General features: G+C 46.4%; 1 protein-coding gene across 2 annotated transcripts in view; it reads right to left on the reverse strand.

Moving 5' to 3' along the window:
- Positions 1–15480, reverse strand: part of KREMEN1 (kringle containing transmembrane protein 1) — a 54243-nt gene that overhangs the window by 5314 nt on the left and 33449 nt on the right. For both annotated transcript variants that reach the window (XM_043437513.1, XM_043437521.1), the window contains exons 4-8: positions 10230–10354; positions 4284–4437; positions 2415–2747; positions 1472–1630; positions 281–365 (exon numbers count right to left, since the gene is read on the reverse strand). In XM_043437513.1, the coding sequence (XP_043293448.1) occupies positions 281–365; positions 1472–1630; positions 2415–2747; positions 4284–4437; positions 10230–10354 (856 nt within the window). The remainder of the gene's footprint in view (positions 1–280; positions 366–1471; positions 1631–2414; positions 2748–4283; positions 4438–10229; positions 10355–15480) is intronic.

Here is a 15480-nt window from a genome sequence, read left to right on the forward strand (position 1 = left end):
AATCAAAACAATGGAAATTGTCCTGTTTTACGCCTGGACTATTTCAGTCCTCCTTGAAATGATATCCTCTAGACGGGGGAGCAAACACAATCCCTCAAACCTTAGAGAGATTTGTCCAGCTGTACATTTCACTCTACAGGGAATGAGGAATGTCTACGGCCGTACACTGCCCTGTGTTGAGCGCTTTGGAATTGTGTTCTGACGTTACAAGTGTTTCAGACAACTGAAACGTGGTAGAAATTACCTTCCCTTCCTGGGGCCGGGCAGCTCCCATACTCACCTGAACGTGATGTGCAGAAGTATCTTTGCTACGATGGCTGTGACCGTGAGGATGAGGAGTGTTGCCAGGCCATACACTGTCCATCCTGCAAGTGTAAAACACAGGGGTGAGTGTGCACAAGGGGTGAGCTTCGGGCTGGGTGTGAGCTCAGTTTTCAGGAGGAGGTCTGTGTGGAGCCCTGAGGGAGCCCTGGCGGCCTGGGGTCAGGGGGCTGGGGGGCAGGCTGGCTGAGGAGTTCCCGGCAGGTGGGGGTGGCCACAGCATGCAGCTAGAGCGGGGCTGGCATGCAGCCCCAGGCCTTGTGAGCACCTCGCCTGGCTCCTGACTCCCCCTGTGGAGAGAGGCAGGCAGTGTGGCCCAAAGCACACTCCACTCAGAGTCAAAAGGGGCGGTACACGTTCCATCTCCACCCCTGGGACCACCGTGTGACGGCTCTCTGGGCCCCGGTTTCCTCATCTGGGGAACGGGCTGTGTGAACTGTGAGATGCTAGATACACAAAGGACAGGACACACAGGGAGGGGCTCTCGTGCCTGACTCCCTGCTGCGAGTCCTGCAGGGGAAACCTTTAAAGCAGAGAACCACTAATGGGGTCTGCAGCTCTACCAGCTCTTAAAGACTGCAATTTCCTTGGCAGAAAAGAGGGAGTGACCGTCTGTGCCCGATCAGGTCACCCAGCTTGGCCCACAAGACTACTGCTCCTTCTCTACCCTACTCCTGTGGGGCCTACCTTCACAGCTCAGGTCACTATCTGACTTCTCATTTTGCTTCTTGTCTTTCTCCTCCCACTTACAAGTGGCAGGAGGGCAGGGATTCTGTGTGGTTCTCTGTACAGTCCAGCAGCTACAACAGAGCCTAGCATCAGTAAAGCACTTACACATCTGCCCAGTGACTGAGGAAAGAGCTCTGGCAACTGCTGATGCATTTAGCGAGCTACACCTTGGCTGTGGAAAACACTGGATAAGCTTATTAAATACTGTGTCCTAAAGGAGGTGAGCACTCTGCCTAAGGACTCAGGAATCAAGCCAAAGAGATGTCCCTCCAAGGCCAAGACAAACAGAGTCATGGGGCCAGGACCCCCAAGCCGCCTTGAAAAGGGAACACTCAAGAGCACCCTGCTTCTGTAACTGCCTAGGGTGCTGCTGCCAAGCTCTGTGGCTCCCACCCCCTTGATGGTGTCTGGGAACGGCTACCTGGCACAGTCTGGGGTGGGTGGCTGGGGCTGGTGGTGATGACGTAGAGGACTTTGGAGGACCGGGCAGCGCTCACACTGAAGTTGGCTTGCTCCGTGATCACCTCGGCCAGCATCTGGTTGTCAGTGGGCTTCTCCTGTGGTGGGTCTTCCTTGATGGCTGGAAGACCAAAAGGAATTAGCTGGGGGAAAGCTGGTTGAGACGCCAAAGATGAGGCGGTACTGGTTATGAAGAGGGGGGCCATTTTCTCTGGGGGTGATTCTCTCCCCTGGCCTCCCCACCCCCACCCTGGCCCCAAAGCAGAACCTGCCAGGCTCTGGCTCTGAAGGAGCCATCTGAGGTCTCTGCGTGGACTCCTGGACACGCTTTAGGGTGGTTCTTCCCTTGTGCCTCTGCAGCTATGGTCCCCCAGCCTGGAAGGCCCTCTTGTTTCCTATCTGTCTGCCCCAATCCCACCTGTCCTTCCAGCCTGTCCCACCTGTACACTGGAGCCAGACACTGACTGAACTCTTGTCTAGGCTTCTGATGTCCAGGGCAGAGACTAGGTCATGGATGCCCTCTGTGTACCCAGCACACATGTCCACGGTACAGGGGCATAGCTCCATGTTAGGATGGTCTGAGTGAACCAGGCTCTGGTGATTGGCAAGGCTGTTCAGAAACAGGAGGATGAACCAAATGACCTCTTTGGAACCTTCTGATTCTACCAATCTCAGCTCTTTTAGTTATTCTTTTAGCCTTTCCATGAAAACTGTCATGAGAATGACTAAAACAGCAAAACTCACAGGTGGCATCTCTTTTCTGTATCATGCAGCATGTACAAGTTATAAAACAGGAAGTGGGAAAACCTGCAAGTTGATTCGGCAGCTCCTGACATGCAAGAACCACCTGAGGTACGCACGTCATAACGAGGGGCAAGGGGGGCCCGAGGAGGCCAGGACCTTACCTTGGTATAAGACGGCAAATCCCTGGGCCTGATTGATGCGATCAGAGAAGAAATACAAAATGATGAAATCCAGAGAGATGTTAAAGGACGAGGGTGGGCGGTTTCTCCCGCTGAAACGGACCAGGACACGGTGGGTGTAGCCATCCAGCAGCTCCACCATGTCTGCGGAATCCCGGAGGTCAAACAAGGTGAAGTTGAAGTGGATGTGCGCGGCTCCTGGGACCCGGATGGTCCAGTAGCAGACCCTCCCCGCGGCGTAGGCATCAGGAAAGTCAGGGGAATACACCACAGAGGTCATGGCCGAGTAATTCCCACCACAGGCGCCAACCAGAGCTGCAGGAGACAAAAGGACGCCAGCCCTCACGCAGGGGCTCGGCCGTGGGGTTTGCTTTCCAACCTGTTACAAATGAAGCTTCTGAGCTGACGGGATCCAGTCTAGGATGTTGTTTTTTTGTCTGCAAAACCAGGCCATCTTATGTTTCAGGATCGAATCACAGAATGAGCGGCTTAAACCCTGAACAAATGACTGGAGGCTTTTTTTTTTCCCCCAGGAGACCTCAGAGTGAGCATACAGCACGGCAGTACAGCCCAGGCGGGGGCCAGGCTGGAGTCAGAGAGTCTGGGTTCGGAACCAGCTGGGCTGTGTGATCCCAGGGGCTCCCTTCACATCCAGACCTCTCGCTTCTCTTTGAGGGTGGAGAGACCATCGCCTGCTCCCGTATCATATGAATGTGTGAGGACAGACGAGACAAAGCCCATGAAAACACAAACCTCTCTGCCGGGGTCACTCAGTGAAGTGAGGGCCTCCCGGATACCTGAGGGGTGCAAGGCTCATGGGAGGGGGCCACACTTGTTTTTGAAGTGGGACACTGTGGCACAAGAAATGACCTTCTGCAGACAGGAAGTTCCCTCATTCCTCTGCACCAGCACAGCTAATGTCTGGATCCCCGGTTCTGAGCGGCAGGTTCAGGGAAGGGGACACACCACTTCACAGTCTTAAGTAGTGAGGTGAAGACGAGAGCCTAGAAATCAAAGTCCTCAAGAGGAAGGGCAGGCACAGGATGTACAAAGCAGGCCAGGTTTGGGGGGGGACACCTAGTTCCTTTTAGGATGTAGAAAGCTGCTTCCATCCTAACACTGAGAAGAAGCTCATAACTTTTTCTTCAACCCATCAGAAGGCTGAGATCTCAAGACAACCAAGGGATTTTAATTCTAAAAAGTAAGAATCGCCTCTGAGGAGAGTCAGGCCACACAAAGTGCTTCATCCTTGACAGAGCACAAGAATGAGAGCAGGCCACCATGAAAGCAAGGAAAAAGAAAGCAGCTAAAATTTTAACAAATTTCTAAAGGCTGACCATGGACCAGCCTCTCAGTCCAGCATGCCCAGAAGCCCCGGACACAACAGTCTGCACTCACTTGCACGCACTCCTGTGCAGGCCTCCACCCGGCGCCCATGAGAATGACTGGGGTGGGGCAGGAGACCAAAGGGTTCCCACTGGTGGGACCAGTGGGCAGGAGGGGAGGAGCTGCTGCTGGGGGACAGGCCCGATACCCTGCTCTCCTCCAGAACCCTCCTGGAGCAAAAGCTTGGAGTTGAGAGGAAGGGGCCACACACCCTTCTGCTCCCAGGCCCCTGTCTGTCCCTGGGAGCTGTTGTTACTCTTGTCAGAGTAACCAGGAGAAGACTCATTGCCTTTGGAGGAATAACAGAGGCAAAAGCCACCCGCCCCTGGCCTGCAGTAGGTGCTTAGTAAGTACTGCAGGTAAATGAATGCATAGCAGGAAGGCAGGGTCAGACAATGCGCAGGCCAGCTCCCCTGGCCCAGGGTTCCCCAACCCTGGGTAGCGCAGGGCCCAGAGCATACTCACTGTCAAAGACGATGACCCTGCCGTCGCCCCCGCAGGGCTGGGTGTGGTCCCCAAAGCAGACACTGCTGCACTCAGTACTGGCTGCCTCCCCGTACTTCCAGTAATCAGGGTCGTTTCCACAGAAGCACGCGTAGCCCGACTCTATCCCGGCAAACTGCCACGACAGAGAAGCAGCACTTGGTAAGCGTCAGTCGGGGTGTCAGGTGACCTGGCTGGGTCAGCCCCTCGGCAAGCAAGCACCTTGTCTTCCCAGCCCACCTTCTCTGATTCTCTGCCTTGGTCCCGACCCACTCTCACCGCACTTCACTACATGCTGACTTGTAACTGTAACTGTGTACCACCACGGTGCTTCCCCTCCTGAGCATCCCTCACTTATGTTTGCAATTCTACTGTATTTAACTCTGTTAAAAGCAGGGATCCCATTAACTTGAAACATTAATAACAGCTAAACATTTTACTGAATGTTTACTATGTGACAGGTGGTAAATGCTTTGAAGTTAGTGCTTATTGCAAACTTATTGTAGGCCCTATGTAATACATTTTTTAAATTAATTGATTAATTTATGGCTACACCGGATCTTTGTTCCTGTGCACAGGTCTCTCTAGTTGTGGTAAGCTGGCTTCTCATTGCAGTGGCTTTGGAACACAGCCTCTAAAGCGCAGGCTCGGGAGTTGTGATGCAAGGGCTTAGCTGCCCTGTGGCATGAGTAATCTTTCCAGACTAGAGATCAAACCTCTGTTCCCTGCATTGGCAGGTGGATTTTCTCTTTCCTTTTTTTTGTTTTTTACTTTTCTTTTGGCAGGTGGATTTTTTTTTTTTTTTGGGTAGGTGGATTTTTTAACCACTGGACCACCAGGGAAATCCCCTATTTAACATTTTTATTTTTATACTACCATACAACTATTCGTATGGTGTACAGGCCTAAGGATTTTAACCCATGAATAAATTTGTACAACCACCACTACAATCAGGACATGGAACATGTGCAGTAAGCTTTCTGGTGCTGTTGCTCTGTAGTTCCCCTCTATGACCCCTCAGTTCAGTCTCTCAGTCGTGTCTGACTCCTTGCGACCCCATGGACTGCAGCACACCAGGCTTCCCTGTCCATCACCAACTCCCAGAGCTTGCTCAAATTCATGTACATTGAGTCAGTGATGCCATCCAACCATCTCATCCCCTGTCATCCCCTTGTCCTTCTGCCTTCAATCTTTCCTAGCATCAGGGTCTTTTCCAATGAGCCAGTTCTTCCCATCAGGTGGCCAAAGTACTGGAGTTTCAGCTTTAGCATCAGTTCTTCCAATAAATATTTAGGACTGATTTCCTTTAGGATTGACTGGTTTGATATTCCTGCTGTCCAAGGGACTCTCAAGAGTCTTCTCCAACACCATAGTTCAAAAGCATCCATCCTTCGGTGTTCAGCTTTCTTTATGGTCCAACTCTCACATCTATACAAGATTACTGGAAAAAACCATAGCTTTGACTAGATGGAACTCTGTTGGCAAAGTAATGTCTCTGCTTTTTAATATGCTATCTAGGTTGGTCACAGTTTTTCTTGCAAGGAGCAAGTGTCTTAATTTCATGGCTGCAGTCACCATCTGCAGTGATTTTGGAGCCCAAGAAAATAGTCTCTTACTGTTTCCATTTTTTTCCCCATCTCTTTGCCATGAAGTGATGGGAATGGATGCCACGATCTTCGTTTTTTGAATGCTGAGTTTTAAGACAGCTTTTTCACTCTCCTCTTTCATTTTCATCAAGAGGTTCTTCAGTTCTTCTTCACTTTCTGCCATAAGGGTGGTGTCATCTGCATATCTGAGGTCGTTGCTATTTCTCCCAGCAATCTTGATTCCAGGTTGTGCTTCATCCAGCCCCACATTTCGCATGATGTACTCTGCACATAGTTAAATAAACAGGGTGACAACATACAGCCTCGACTTACTCCTTTCCCAATGTGCAACCAGTCCGTTGCTCCATGTACGGTTCTAACTGTTGCTTCTTGATCTATATACAGATTTCTCAGGAGACAGGTAAGGTGGTGGGGTATTCCCATCTCTATAAGAATTTTCCACAGTTTGTTGTGATCAACACAGTCAAAGGCTTTGGCATAGTCAATAAAGCACAAGTAGATGTTTTTCTGGAACTCTCTTCTTTCTCTAGGATCCAACGATGTTGGCAATTTGATCTCTGCTTCCTCTGCCTTTTCTAAATCCAGCTTGAACATCTGAAAGTTCTTGGTTCCCATACTATTGAAGCCTGGCTTGGAGAATTTTGAGCATTACTTTGCTAGTGTGTGAGATGAGTGCAATTGTGTGGTAGTTTGAACATTCTTTGGCATTGCCTTTGGGATTGGAATGAAAACTGACCTTTTCCAGTCCTGTGGCCACTGCTGAGTTTTTCAAATTTGCTGGCATATTGAGTGTAGCACTTTCACAGCATCATCTTTTAGGATTTGAAATAGTTCAGCTGGAATTCCATCACCTCCACTAGCTTTGTTCATAGTGATGCTTCCTAAGGCCCACTAGACTTTGCACTCCAGGATGTCTGACTCTAGGTGAGTGATCACACCATTGTGGTTATCCAGGTCATTAAGATCTTTTTTGTATAGTAGTTCTGTGTATTCTTGCCACCTCTTCTTAATACCTCTGCTTCTGATAGGTCCATACTGTTTCTGTCCTTTATTGTGCCCATCTTTGCATGAAATGTTTCCTTGGCATCTCCAATTTTCTTAAAGAAAAGAAATAGTCTTTCCCATTCTATTGTTCTCTGCTATTTCTTTGCACTGATCACTTAGGAAGGCTATCTTATCTCTCCTTGCTATTCTTTGGAACTCTGCATTCAGATGGGTATATCTTTCCTTTTCTCATTTGCTTTTCACTTGTCTTCTTTCCTCAGCTACTTCTAAGGCCTCCTCAGACAACCATTTTGCCCTTTTGCATTTCTTTTTCTTGGGAATGATTTTGATCACAGCCTCCTGTACAATGTTACAAACCTCCATCCATAGTTCTTCAGGCACTCTGTCAGATCAAATCCCTTGAATCTATTTGTCACTTCCACTGTATAATCGTAAGGGATTTGACTGAGGTCATATACTAGTTTTCATACTATAGTTTTAACTTTTTAAGACTGTCATATGCTAGAGACCAAATGTCCATGTCTGCCCCTCCCCTGCAAATTTATATGTTGAAAACTAAGTCCCAATGTGATGGTACCTAGCGGTGGAATCTTTGGGAAGTGATTCATGAGGGCTTGTGCTCATGAATGGGATTAGAGCCTTTATAAAAGAGACCCCCTTTCCCCTTCTGCCATATGAGGACACAGTGAGGAGACAGCCATCTATGAACCAGGAAACAAGCCATCACCAGACAGCAAATCTGCCAAAGCCTTGATCTTAGACTTTGCAGCCTTCAGGACTTCGAGAAATGAATTCTTGTCTGTTTTTAATTGGAATATAGTTGCTTTACAATGTTGCGTTAGTGAATGCTTGGTTTAGATCAAGTATTTTGTACAGCAGTCAGAATAGATTCCGACATACTATACACAGAATCATATTTTGAGACTGGCTTCCTTCCCTCAGCATAATGTCTCTGAGGTTCCTCTGAACTGATCTATAGTTTGCTGAACAGTAGTTTATTGCATGAATGTACCACAGGTTGCTAATCCATTGAGTTGTTTTGTTTTTCGTGATTATAAAATAGAGCTGCTATAAACATTTGTGTATATTTCTGTGTGAACATAAGCTTTCCTTTCTCTAGGGTAAATATCTAGAAATGGGGTTTCTGGGTTGCGATTTCTCTACCTCATTAACATTTGCTTTTGTCCTTAAGAAAAAAATCACAGCCATCCTAGGTTATTTATTGTATGAAATGGTATCTCATTGATTTTAATTTGCACTTCCCTAAAGACTAGTAATACTGAGCATCTTTACTGCATGAAGTGTGTTATTATGTGTAGCATAGGTAGAATACTGAGCACTTTTTTCACGTGCTTATTGGCCATTTGTACATCTTCTATGAAGAAACATCTATTCAATCCTTTGCTCATTTTTTAATTGGGCTGTTCTTCTACTGTCACACTGTTAGAGTTCTTTATATATTTTTGGCATTAGATCTTTATTCAGATATATGTTTTGCAAATATTTGCTCTATTCCGTGAGTTGCTTTCTCACTTTCTTAATAGTGTCCCTGATACACAGAGATTTTAAATTTTGGATGAAGTCCAATTTATTTTTTCTTTGATTGTCTGTGCTTTTGGTATCCTAACTGAAAAAAGTCATTGCCTCATCCAAGCTCATATATATCTGTACCCATATTTCTTCCTAAAGCTTTATAGTTTTAGCTGCTACATGTAGGTCTGTGATCCATTTTAAATTAATTTTCATATATGAGGTAGGGGTCCACTTTCATTTTTTTCCATGTGGATATCCAGTTGTCCTAGCACTGTTTGCTGAAAACATTGTTTTTTTCCCATTGAATGATATGGTACTCTTGACAAATATCAATCAGCCACAAATAATACTATCAATCAAGCTATTGGTTGTTTGCAAAAGATTGAGCATGTTAAGTAAATCTATGGAGGATAATGGGAACCAGGTTTCTCACTATTAGAGAAGGGGGCCAGAGAAAACTGGAATGAAGCCTGCAGTGTTGGACAGGGATTGACGTTACTAGTATAGTGCATGGTCTCTGACATATATAATAAATAACATTATTATATACTATATCTTTATATATAATAAATTATTATTTACTAATATAAATAATAATATGGCCATAAATAATAATATGTCTGGACTCTAAATTCTATTTCCTTCAGCTTATATGTCCATCTTTATGCCAGTACTGTAGCTCTTTTTTCAGTATGTCACTGTTCCCAGGCCCTCTTAGTGGAAAGAGCTAGGAAATACATATGTATATACAAACACATATACACATACTTTTATATTTATGTTTCTTTCTTTTTTGTTTTCTTTCACTGCATCATGTGGCATGTGTGATATTATTTCCCCAACCAGGGATGAAACCTGTGCCTCCTGCAGTGGAAGTGTGGAGTCTCACTGGACAATAACCACAAGTCCTATATATTTATTTCTATATATCTCTCTCTACATATGTATCAGAACCATGCACTATACTAATAACGTCAATCCCTGTCCAACACTGCAGGCTTCATTCCAGTTTTCTCTGGCCCCCTTCTCTAATAGTGAGAAACCTGGTTCCCATTATCCTCCATAGGTTTACTTAACATGCTCAAATCTTTTGCAAGCAACCAATCGCTTGATCATGTTGGGCCAACTGCCTTGCTCAGCCCCTGCCTCAGACAGGCCTTGAGCACTGCCAGTCTATTCTCCTTGCTTGGGCCTGATTAATGGCCTTTTGACGAAATTATTAAGGAAGGAATGAAGGATGGAAGGAAGGGATGGAGGGAGGGAGGAGAGGAGGGAGGAAAAGACTTCTTTTTTCGATATAACAAACAATAGCATTATTGAACCTTAATGACTGATGAATGACTTTCAGATAGAAGAATGGACAGGATGGAAAGAAACTATTTTGGACGGGTATCCAGGCAAGGGCCCCTTAATGAATCAAAGTAGTAACCACTACCTTGGCTTATTCTCAGATCCACCCCTTGGAGCCAGGGACGTCTCTGCTCATAACACACAGGGGCTCGAGGAAACACGTGACTCTGCTGGAGGTCAAGCTGGCTGCAGGTACAGGGGCGTTTCCTTTTTTCCCTCAGTCTCTGGACAGAGTGCTGCCTCCCGCCCCGGCATCCCAAGCCCCACTCTTCCTCCAACTTCTCTTTGGCAGAAAAGCACAGTTGTAATGGCTTCACAGGTTGTTGTTGTTTTTAACAATTTAAATGATTTAAATACATTTTAAATGGTATCTCAGCAGAATGCATTTAGACCTTTATCTTTTTCCATAGATATAAAACCACAGAACAATTACCTTGAACCTTTGACTCCGACAAAAACTGATGCAGTTTTGTATGGTGAGTTTGTTAGACGTTTTACTGGCGCCGGTTAGAGGAGGTGGGTTTCCATGATCCTTGTAGCAGCCAAGGTTTCCAGGCACTGGAGAAAAAAAAGAAAAACAAAAGAACTTCACAACATCTGGCTGTGAAACACCAAGAAGGAAAGGCATGTTGTGCCAGGTACTTTCATCTCAGCCAATATTTCCACTCCTAAAATGCAAATAAATAGCAAGCAGCAAGTATTAAAAATGGAAGTCTTGGGGTCCTCTGCTATCTGCTTTATCTTTGTTTTATTTCGACGAGTATGTGAAGCCCATAAAACCAACCCTAAGACATTTTTTTACTTGTTCAATATTGATAGAATTTAGTATTGACGAGAACTAGGCATAGATTCCTAAAAACAGAGAAGCTGCAATATGTAAATTATGTCTCAGAGTCACTGGAGGGCAAAAAAAGAAAGCATTTGGAAGGCTTTCTTCCAATTATTCTTCCAATTATTCTTCCAATACCATAGAATGGTAATCCTATGCCTTGTGCCCGCCCTAGTCCCTTCAAAAGTCCCACAAGTTGGTTTTACCAGGTCATTTCGTGAATTTAATACTTTCCTGTTGCCGCTGCAATAAATGACCACAAACCTAGTGGCTTAAAGTAGCATAAATCCAGCTTCTTACATTTGGGGAGGTCAGAAGTACTAAATGGGTGTGAGGGGACTAAAATCAAGGTGTCAGCAGAACTCTGGCTCCTCCTGAGGCGCCAGGGCACAACCTGCTCCTTGCTGCCTCCTGAAGAAGCTGCCCCATGGCTCGGCTGTGGCTGCACCACTCCAGGCTCTGCCTCCCCCTCTGCTTCTGTCATCAGCTCACCTTCTGTGTCTCTCATCCCCCTGCCTCTCTGTTACAAGTCCCGTGTGATTACGCTGGCCCACTGGGGTAATTCAGGATAATCTCCCCCTGTCAAAATTCTCATCTTCATCGCGTGTGCCATGTAAGGTAAGATGTTTGAAGATTCTGGGGGTTACAACATAGACTTTTGGGGGAGGGGGAGTATTCTGTTTACCACAGTGGATGTATTAGCGTTTCACAACCACAAAAGTCAGATGGTCTGGTCTAGCAGAAAAAGCTGCAACTGAGAATAAAGAAATCTAAATATATGTGCCCCTACCCCCTGGTGTTTGTGCCCCTGTGTGATTCCCTCCCCTAGAGTGTGGGCTGGACAAGTGACTTGTTTTTGCCCAACAGAATGCGGTAGAGTTGAGGGGAGCTACTTCTGTGACTGGACTACAAGAGCTGTGACTTCGGTCTTGCCAGTCGACTCTCTCTACTGCCTTCTTGGCTTATATACTCTAATAAGGCAATGTATCACATCAGAGGTCATAAGAATGGCCTTCAGCCAATAGCCAGCAAGGAGCTGAGACTTCCAGTTTCTGCAGAAACTGAACCCCACCAACAGCTATGTGTGCTTGAAGGAGATCCTCCCCAGCAGAACCTTCAGATGAGACCCTGGCCCTGGCAGACGCCTCACCAGAGACCTTGAGGCAGAGGACCCGGCTAAACCATGTCCAGATTTCCTGACCTACAGAAAGTGTGAGGTGATAAATGTGTGTTCTCGTTAAATTTTTAGAGTAATCTGTTACAGCAATAGATGACTAACACACCTAAATAACATGCATCTAAATATATGCTCACTGAATAAAGGAATGTATTGTGAGTCATGTACAAATTACGGCTTCCTAGGTGGCTCAGCAGTAAAGAATCTGCCTGCTAATGCAGGACACACAGGGTCGATCCCTGTGTCGGGAAGATCCCCTGGAGAAGGAAATGGCAATCCACTCCAGTATTCTCGCCTGGGAAATCCCGTGGACAGAGAAGCCTGGTGGGCTACAGTCCATGGGGGTCACAAAAAGTCGGACACGACTTAACGACTAAACAATAATGGACAAATGGACCTCTCTGCCCCTTAGTTTTTCATCTGTGTTATTAATTTATGAAATCACTCCACCATCAGATGAAGCCCTTTCCCTATTGTCTCTATTTGGCTCCTTACAGTTCATATCACTCAAGATATAAGACATGAATGAGGTCTGGTCCTAGGAGCACTTCTAAGCCAGTCAGAGTTACATATTATCCAATTCCAAAGTGAGACATATAGATTCTTAGAAAGCACTTTTTGTTTAAGACTGGGAAGCAGCATGGTCCAACTGAGGAAACTTTACACCCATACTAGTTTTTGTTTTTTTTTTTTTTTTTAGTTTTTGGCACATAAAAATACACACACGTGCACACACACACATATACACTTTTCAATTTCTGCCACCATCTACATCTAACCAGCTCATTTTAAACTGGCAGGAAGCTAACCCAAAGCTAACCTCCCCACTCTAAGCCAAGTGGTTACCCTTCTCCCTTGCGTCACACATGGGTCAAATATAACAAATGCGGCTCACCACACAAATGTTAAAATGCATCTTTAGGAAACAAACCAAATCTCTATAGTAGCAAATGTAAACAGAAAAGATCTAGGCAGTAGGAGTTCAGTGTTCAGTGGGGGCCTGGATTGGGAATGGCTGGGCTTTAGCGTTTAAACAAATGCAGGGAGCTAAGCATCTCTAGTTAGGGGTGTATCATATAAGCTGAGCTTGTTAAAGGGGCCTTACACATGGAAACCTGAAGCATGCATTTAATGGTTTTTAATAAGAGCTACTTGATCGTGATCATTTTGGTCATTTACTCTGATTTCTGTCTCATTTATTCCATTCCATGCTCACAAATAGGCATGTTATTATGTATTCATTTATAGACAGCCCAAGGCACAGAATCACAAATGTTAACATTAGACATAAACAAGGTCGTGGTTTGCGTGGATGCAGCTGGAACCTATCAGGTTTATTCACAACAATTCGGGGAGCAAATTCAGGGAGCTCATGTTCAGTTCCAGTAGGGCAGTGAGGCTCCTAAACACCCCAGGGAGACAGAGCCTGGAAACCAGCCCACACCTTGCTGCTGCTCCCTCCATCTGGACAACGATGGCCTTCGTATGCTGTCAACTGCCTGCCAGACACTGTCCATGCTACCTCCCAAAATACTTCAGACCCCTGTCCACATCTCTATCCAGGCTGCTATTTCCCTGGTTTGGGCCACTGTCCCCTCCCATTTGGGGCTTCCCAGGTGGTGCTAGTGGTAAAGAATCCACCTGCCAATGCAGGAGACACAAGAGATGTGGGTTCAATCTTAGGGCCAGGAAGATCCCCTGAAATAGGAAGTGGCAACCTGTTCCAGTATTCTTGCCTGGAAAATTCAATGGACAGAGGAGCCTGGTGGGCTACAATCCTTGGGGTTGCAAAGAGTCAGACATGACTGAGAACACACACCTCTCCCACTAAGACCATTCTATCAGCCTCCTGTTCCATCTCCCTGTTTCTAGGCTCACCTACTCTAATCTAGTTAGTACACTGCAACCAGAATAACCTTTACAGTACATTCCAGGCAGAAGGAAGGCCAAGGGCAAAGGCCTAAGGCAAGAATGACCTTGGTTTTTGTAGGAACACAAAGAAGTGAGTGTGACCAGTGAAAGAGAGATGGGAAGGCAGCAGGAGCTACAGAGGTATACAGGGGCCCTGGCCTGAAACCCTCAGACCTCCCGGGTCATCCTTCAGGATGAAGTCCAAACTCTCTCACATGGGACCCAAGGCCCTACCTGATCTATGCTGCTCCTCTATCCCACCCCCTCAGCATGACCCCTCTCTCTGTCCCTCGGCTCACATTCTATATGAAACCCAAGATACATTATAGTATATCTGCAAGTTGCCCACATGCACATGGCTCTCTGGCCTCTGGCCTTTCTTACAAGCTGTTCCTTCTGCTTAGAACACTCTTCCCTGCTTAGGATGGCAGCCTGAGCATCATTCCCCTTGGGAAGCCCCATGGACCTCCCATCATCCTCCCACTCCAGAGAAAAAGTTGTATGCCCCTGTGGTGTGCTCCTGTAGCAGCCTGTGTGAAACCTGATTCTAAACACCTGTTTATGTCTCATTCATTGATTAACCATGAACTTAAGGGCTGGACTGTGTCTTCTGCACACCACTGTATTCCCAGGGCCTGGCATGGTCCCAGCCAAACAGTGGGTGCCCTGAAACTGGGTGCTCAATGAACAAATGTGTCCCATGTTGCCAGCTGAACTCATGGAGAATATGGGTTAAGGTACCTATCAGGCAGCAGGGAGTCAAAAGTGCAGAGCAGAGAGGAAAGCTGACCTGCATCTTGATGACCACTTAGGTTTTGACTCCTCACTGTCCTCTTTGGCTAGCTAGAAACACCACTTCAGATAACCAGGTTCTCCATTAGAGGTTAACTTTAAAAGGTAAAATTCTATCTTCATCATTTTGGATGAAACTTTTCTAAAATGCATTAGATAATTAAAAACAACAACAACAACAACTTGGTTTAACCTACGTACTTGGTTTCTTGGTGGCTTGAGGTCACCAGATGTATGTCACCAAATGGTCCCAGACTGTGTGCTTTTCTATGTGCTTGTGTCTGACTCTAATAGTTAATCTGTCTCCTTGGTTACAGCTGGGGCTGCTGAACCCTCAGAACGTTAGCACTGGAAGGAGTCCTGGTGTCTACTTGCTACTGTCAGTGCCTGTGGTCTTGGCTTATCTTAATCTGCTGCTTCTCAGGCTTAGGCTTACGGACTTCACTGGTGGCTCAGATGGCAAAGAATCTGCCTGCAATGCAGGAGACCCAGGTTCGATTCTGGGGTCGGGAAGATCCCCTGGAGAAGGAAATGGCAACCCACTCCAGTATTCTTATCTGGAGAGTTCTATGGACAGAGGAGCCTGGCGGGCTACAGTCCATGGGGTCGCAAAGAGTCGGGCACAACTGAGCGATTAACACTAAAAACTAAGTAGGCTTAGAACAAAACTATCGAGCTTATTAGAACTGTGTGGAAAATAATAGTTTCTGAAAGAGGGAAGGCCTCTATGTTTTCTTCTCCATTTCAGCTGTCCATACAGTAGCTCAGAGCTTTTGTCTGTTTGCCTACTTCCCAGTTCTTGGCAATGTTCTGAAGAGCGCTGGTGCTACCATCACCTGTCCAGAAGCAACCAGCATTTTGCAACAATCACAGATGCTGGGCTTTCGACAGACGGACCCCAGGGTGAACTTGGGTCCCTCCGTCACGGCCTTTCTAAGCTCGGGTTCATCCACAGTGGGTGATAAGGGCCTCAAA

The sequence above is a fragment of the Cervus canadensis genome, chromosome 1 (genome assembly GCF_019320065.1).
Source record: "Cervus canadensis isolate Bull #8, Minnesota chromosome 1, ASM1932006v1, whole genome shotgun sequence".
Classification (NCBI taxonomy): Eukaryota; Metazoa; Chordata; class Mammalia; order Artiodactyla; family Cervidae; genus Cervus; species Cervus canadensis.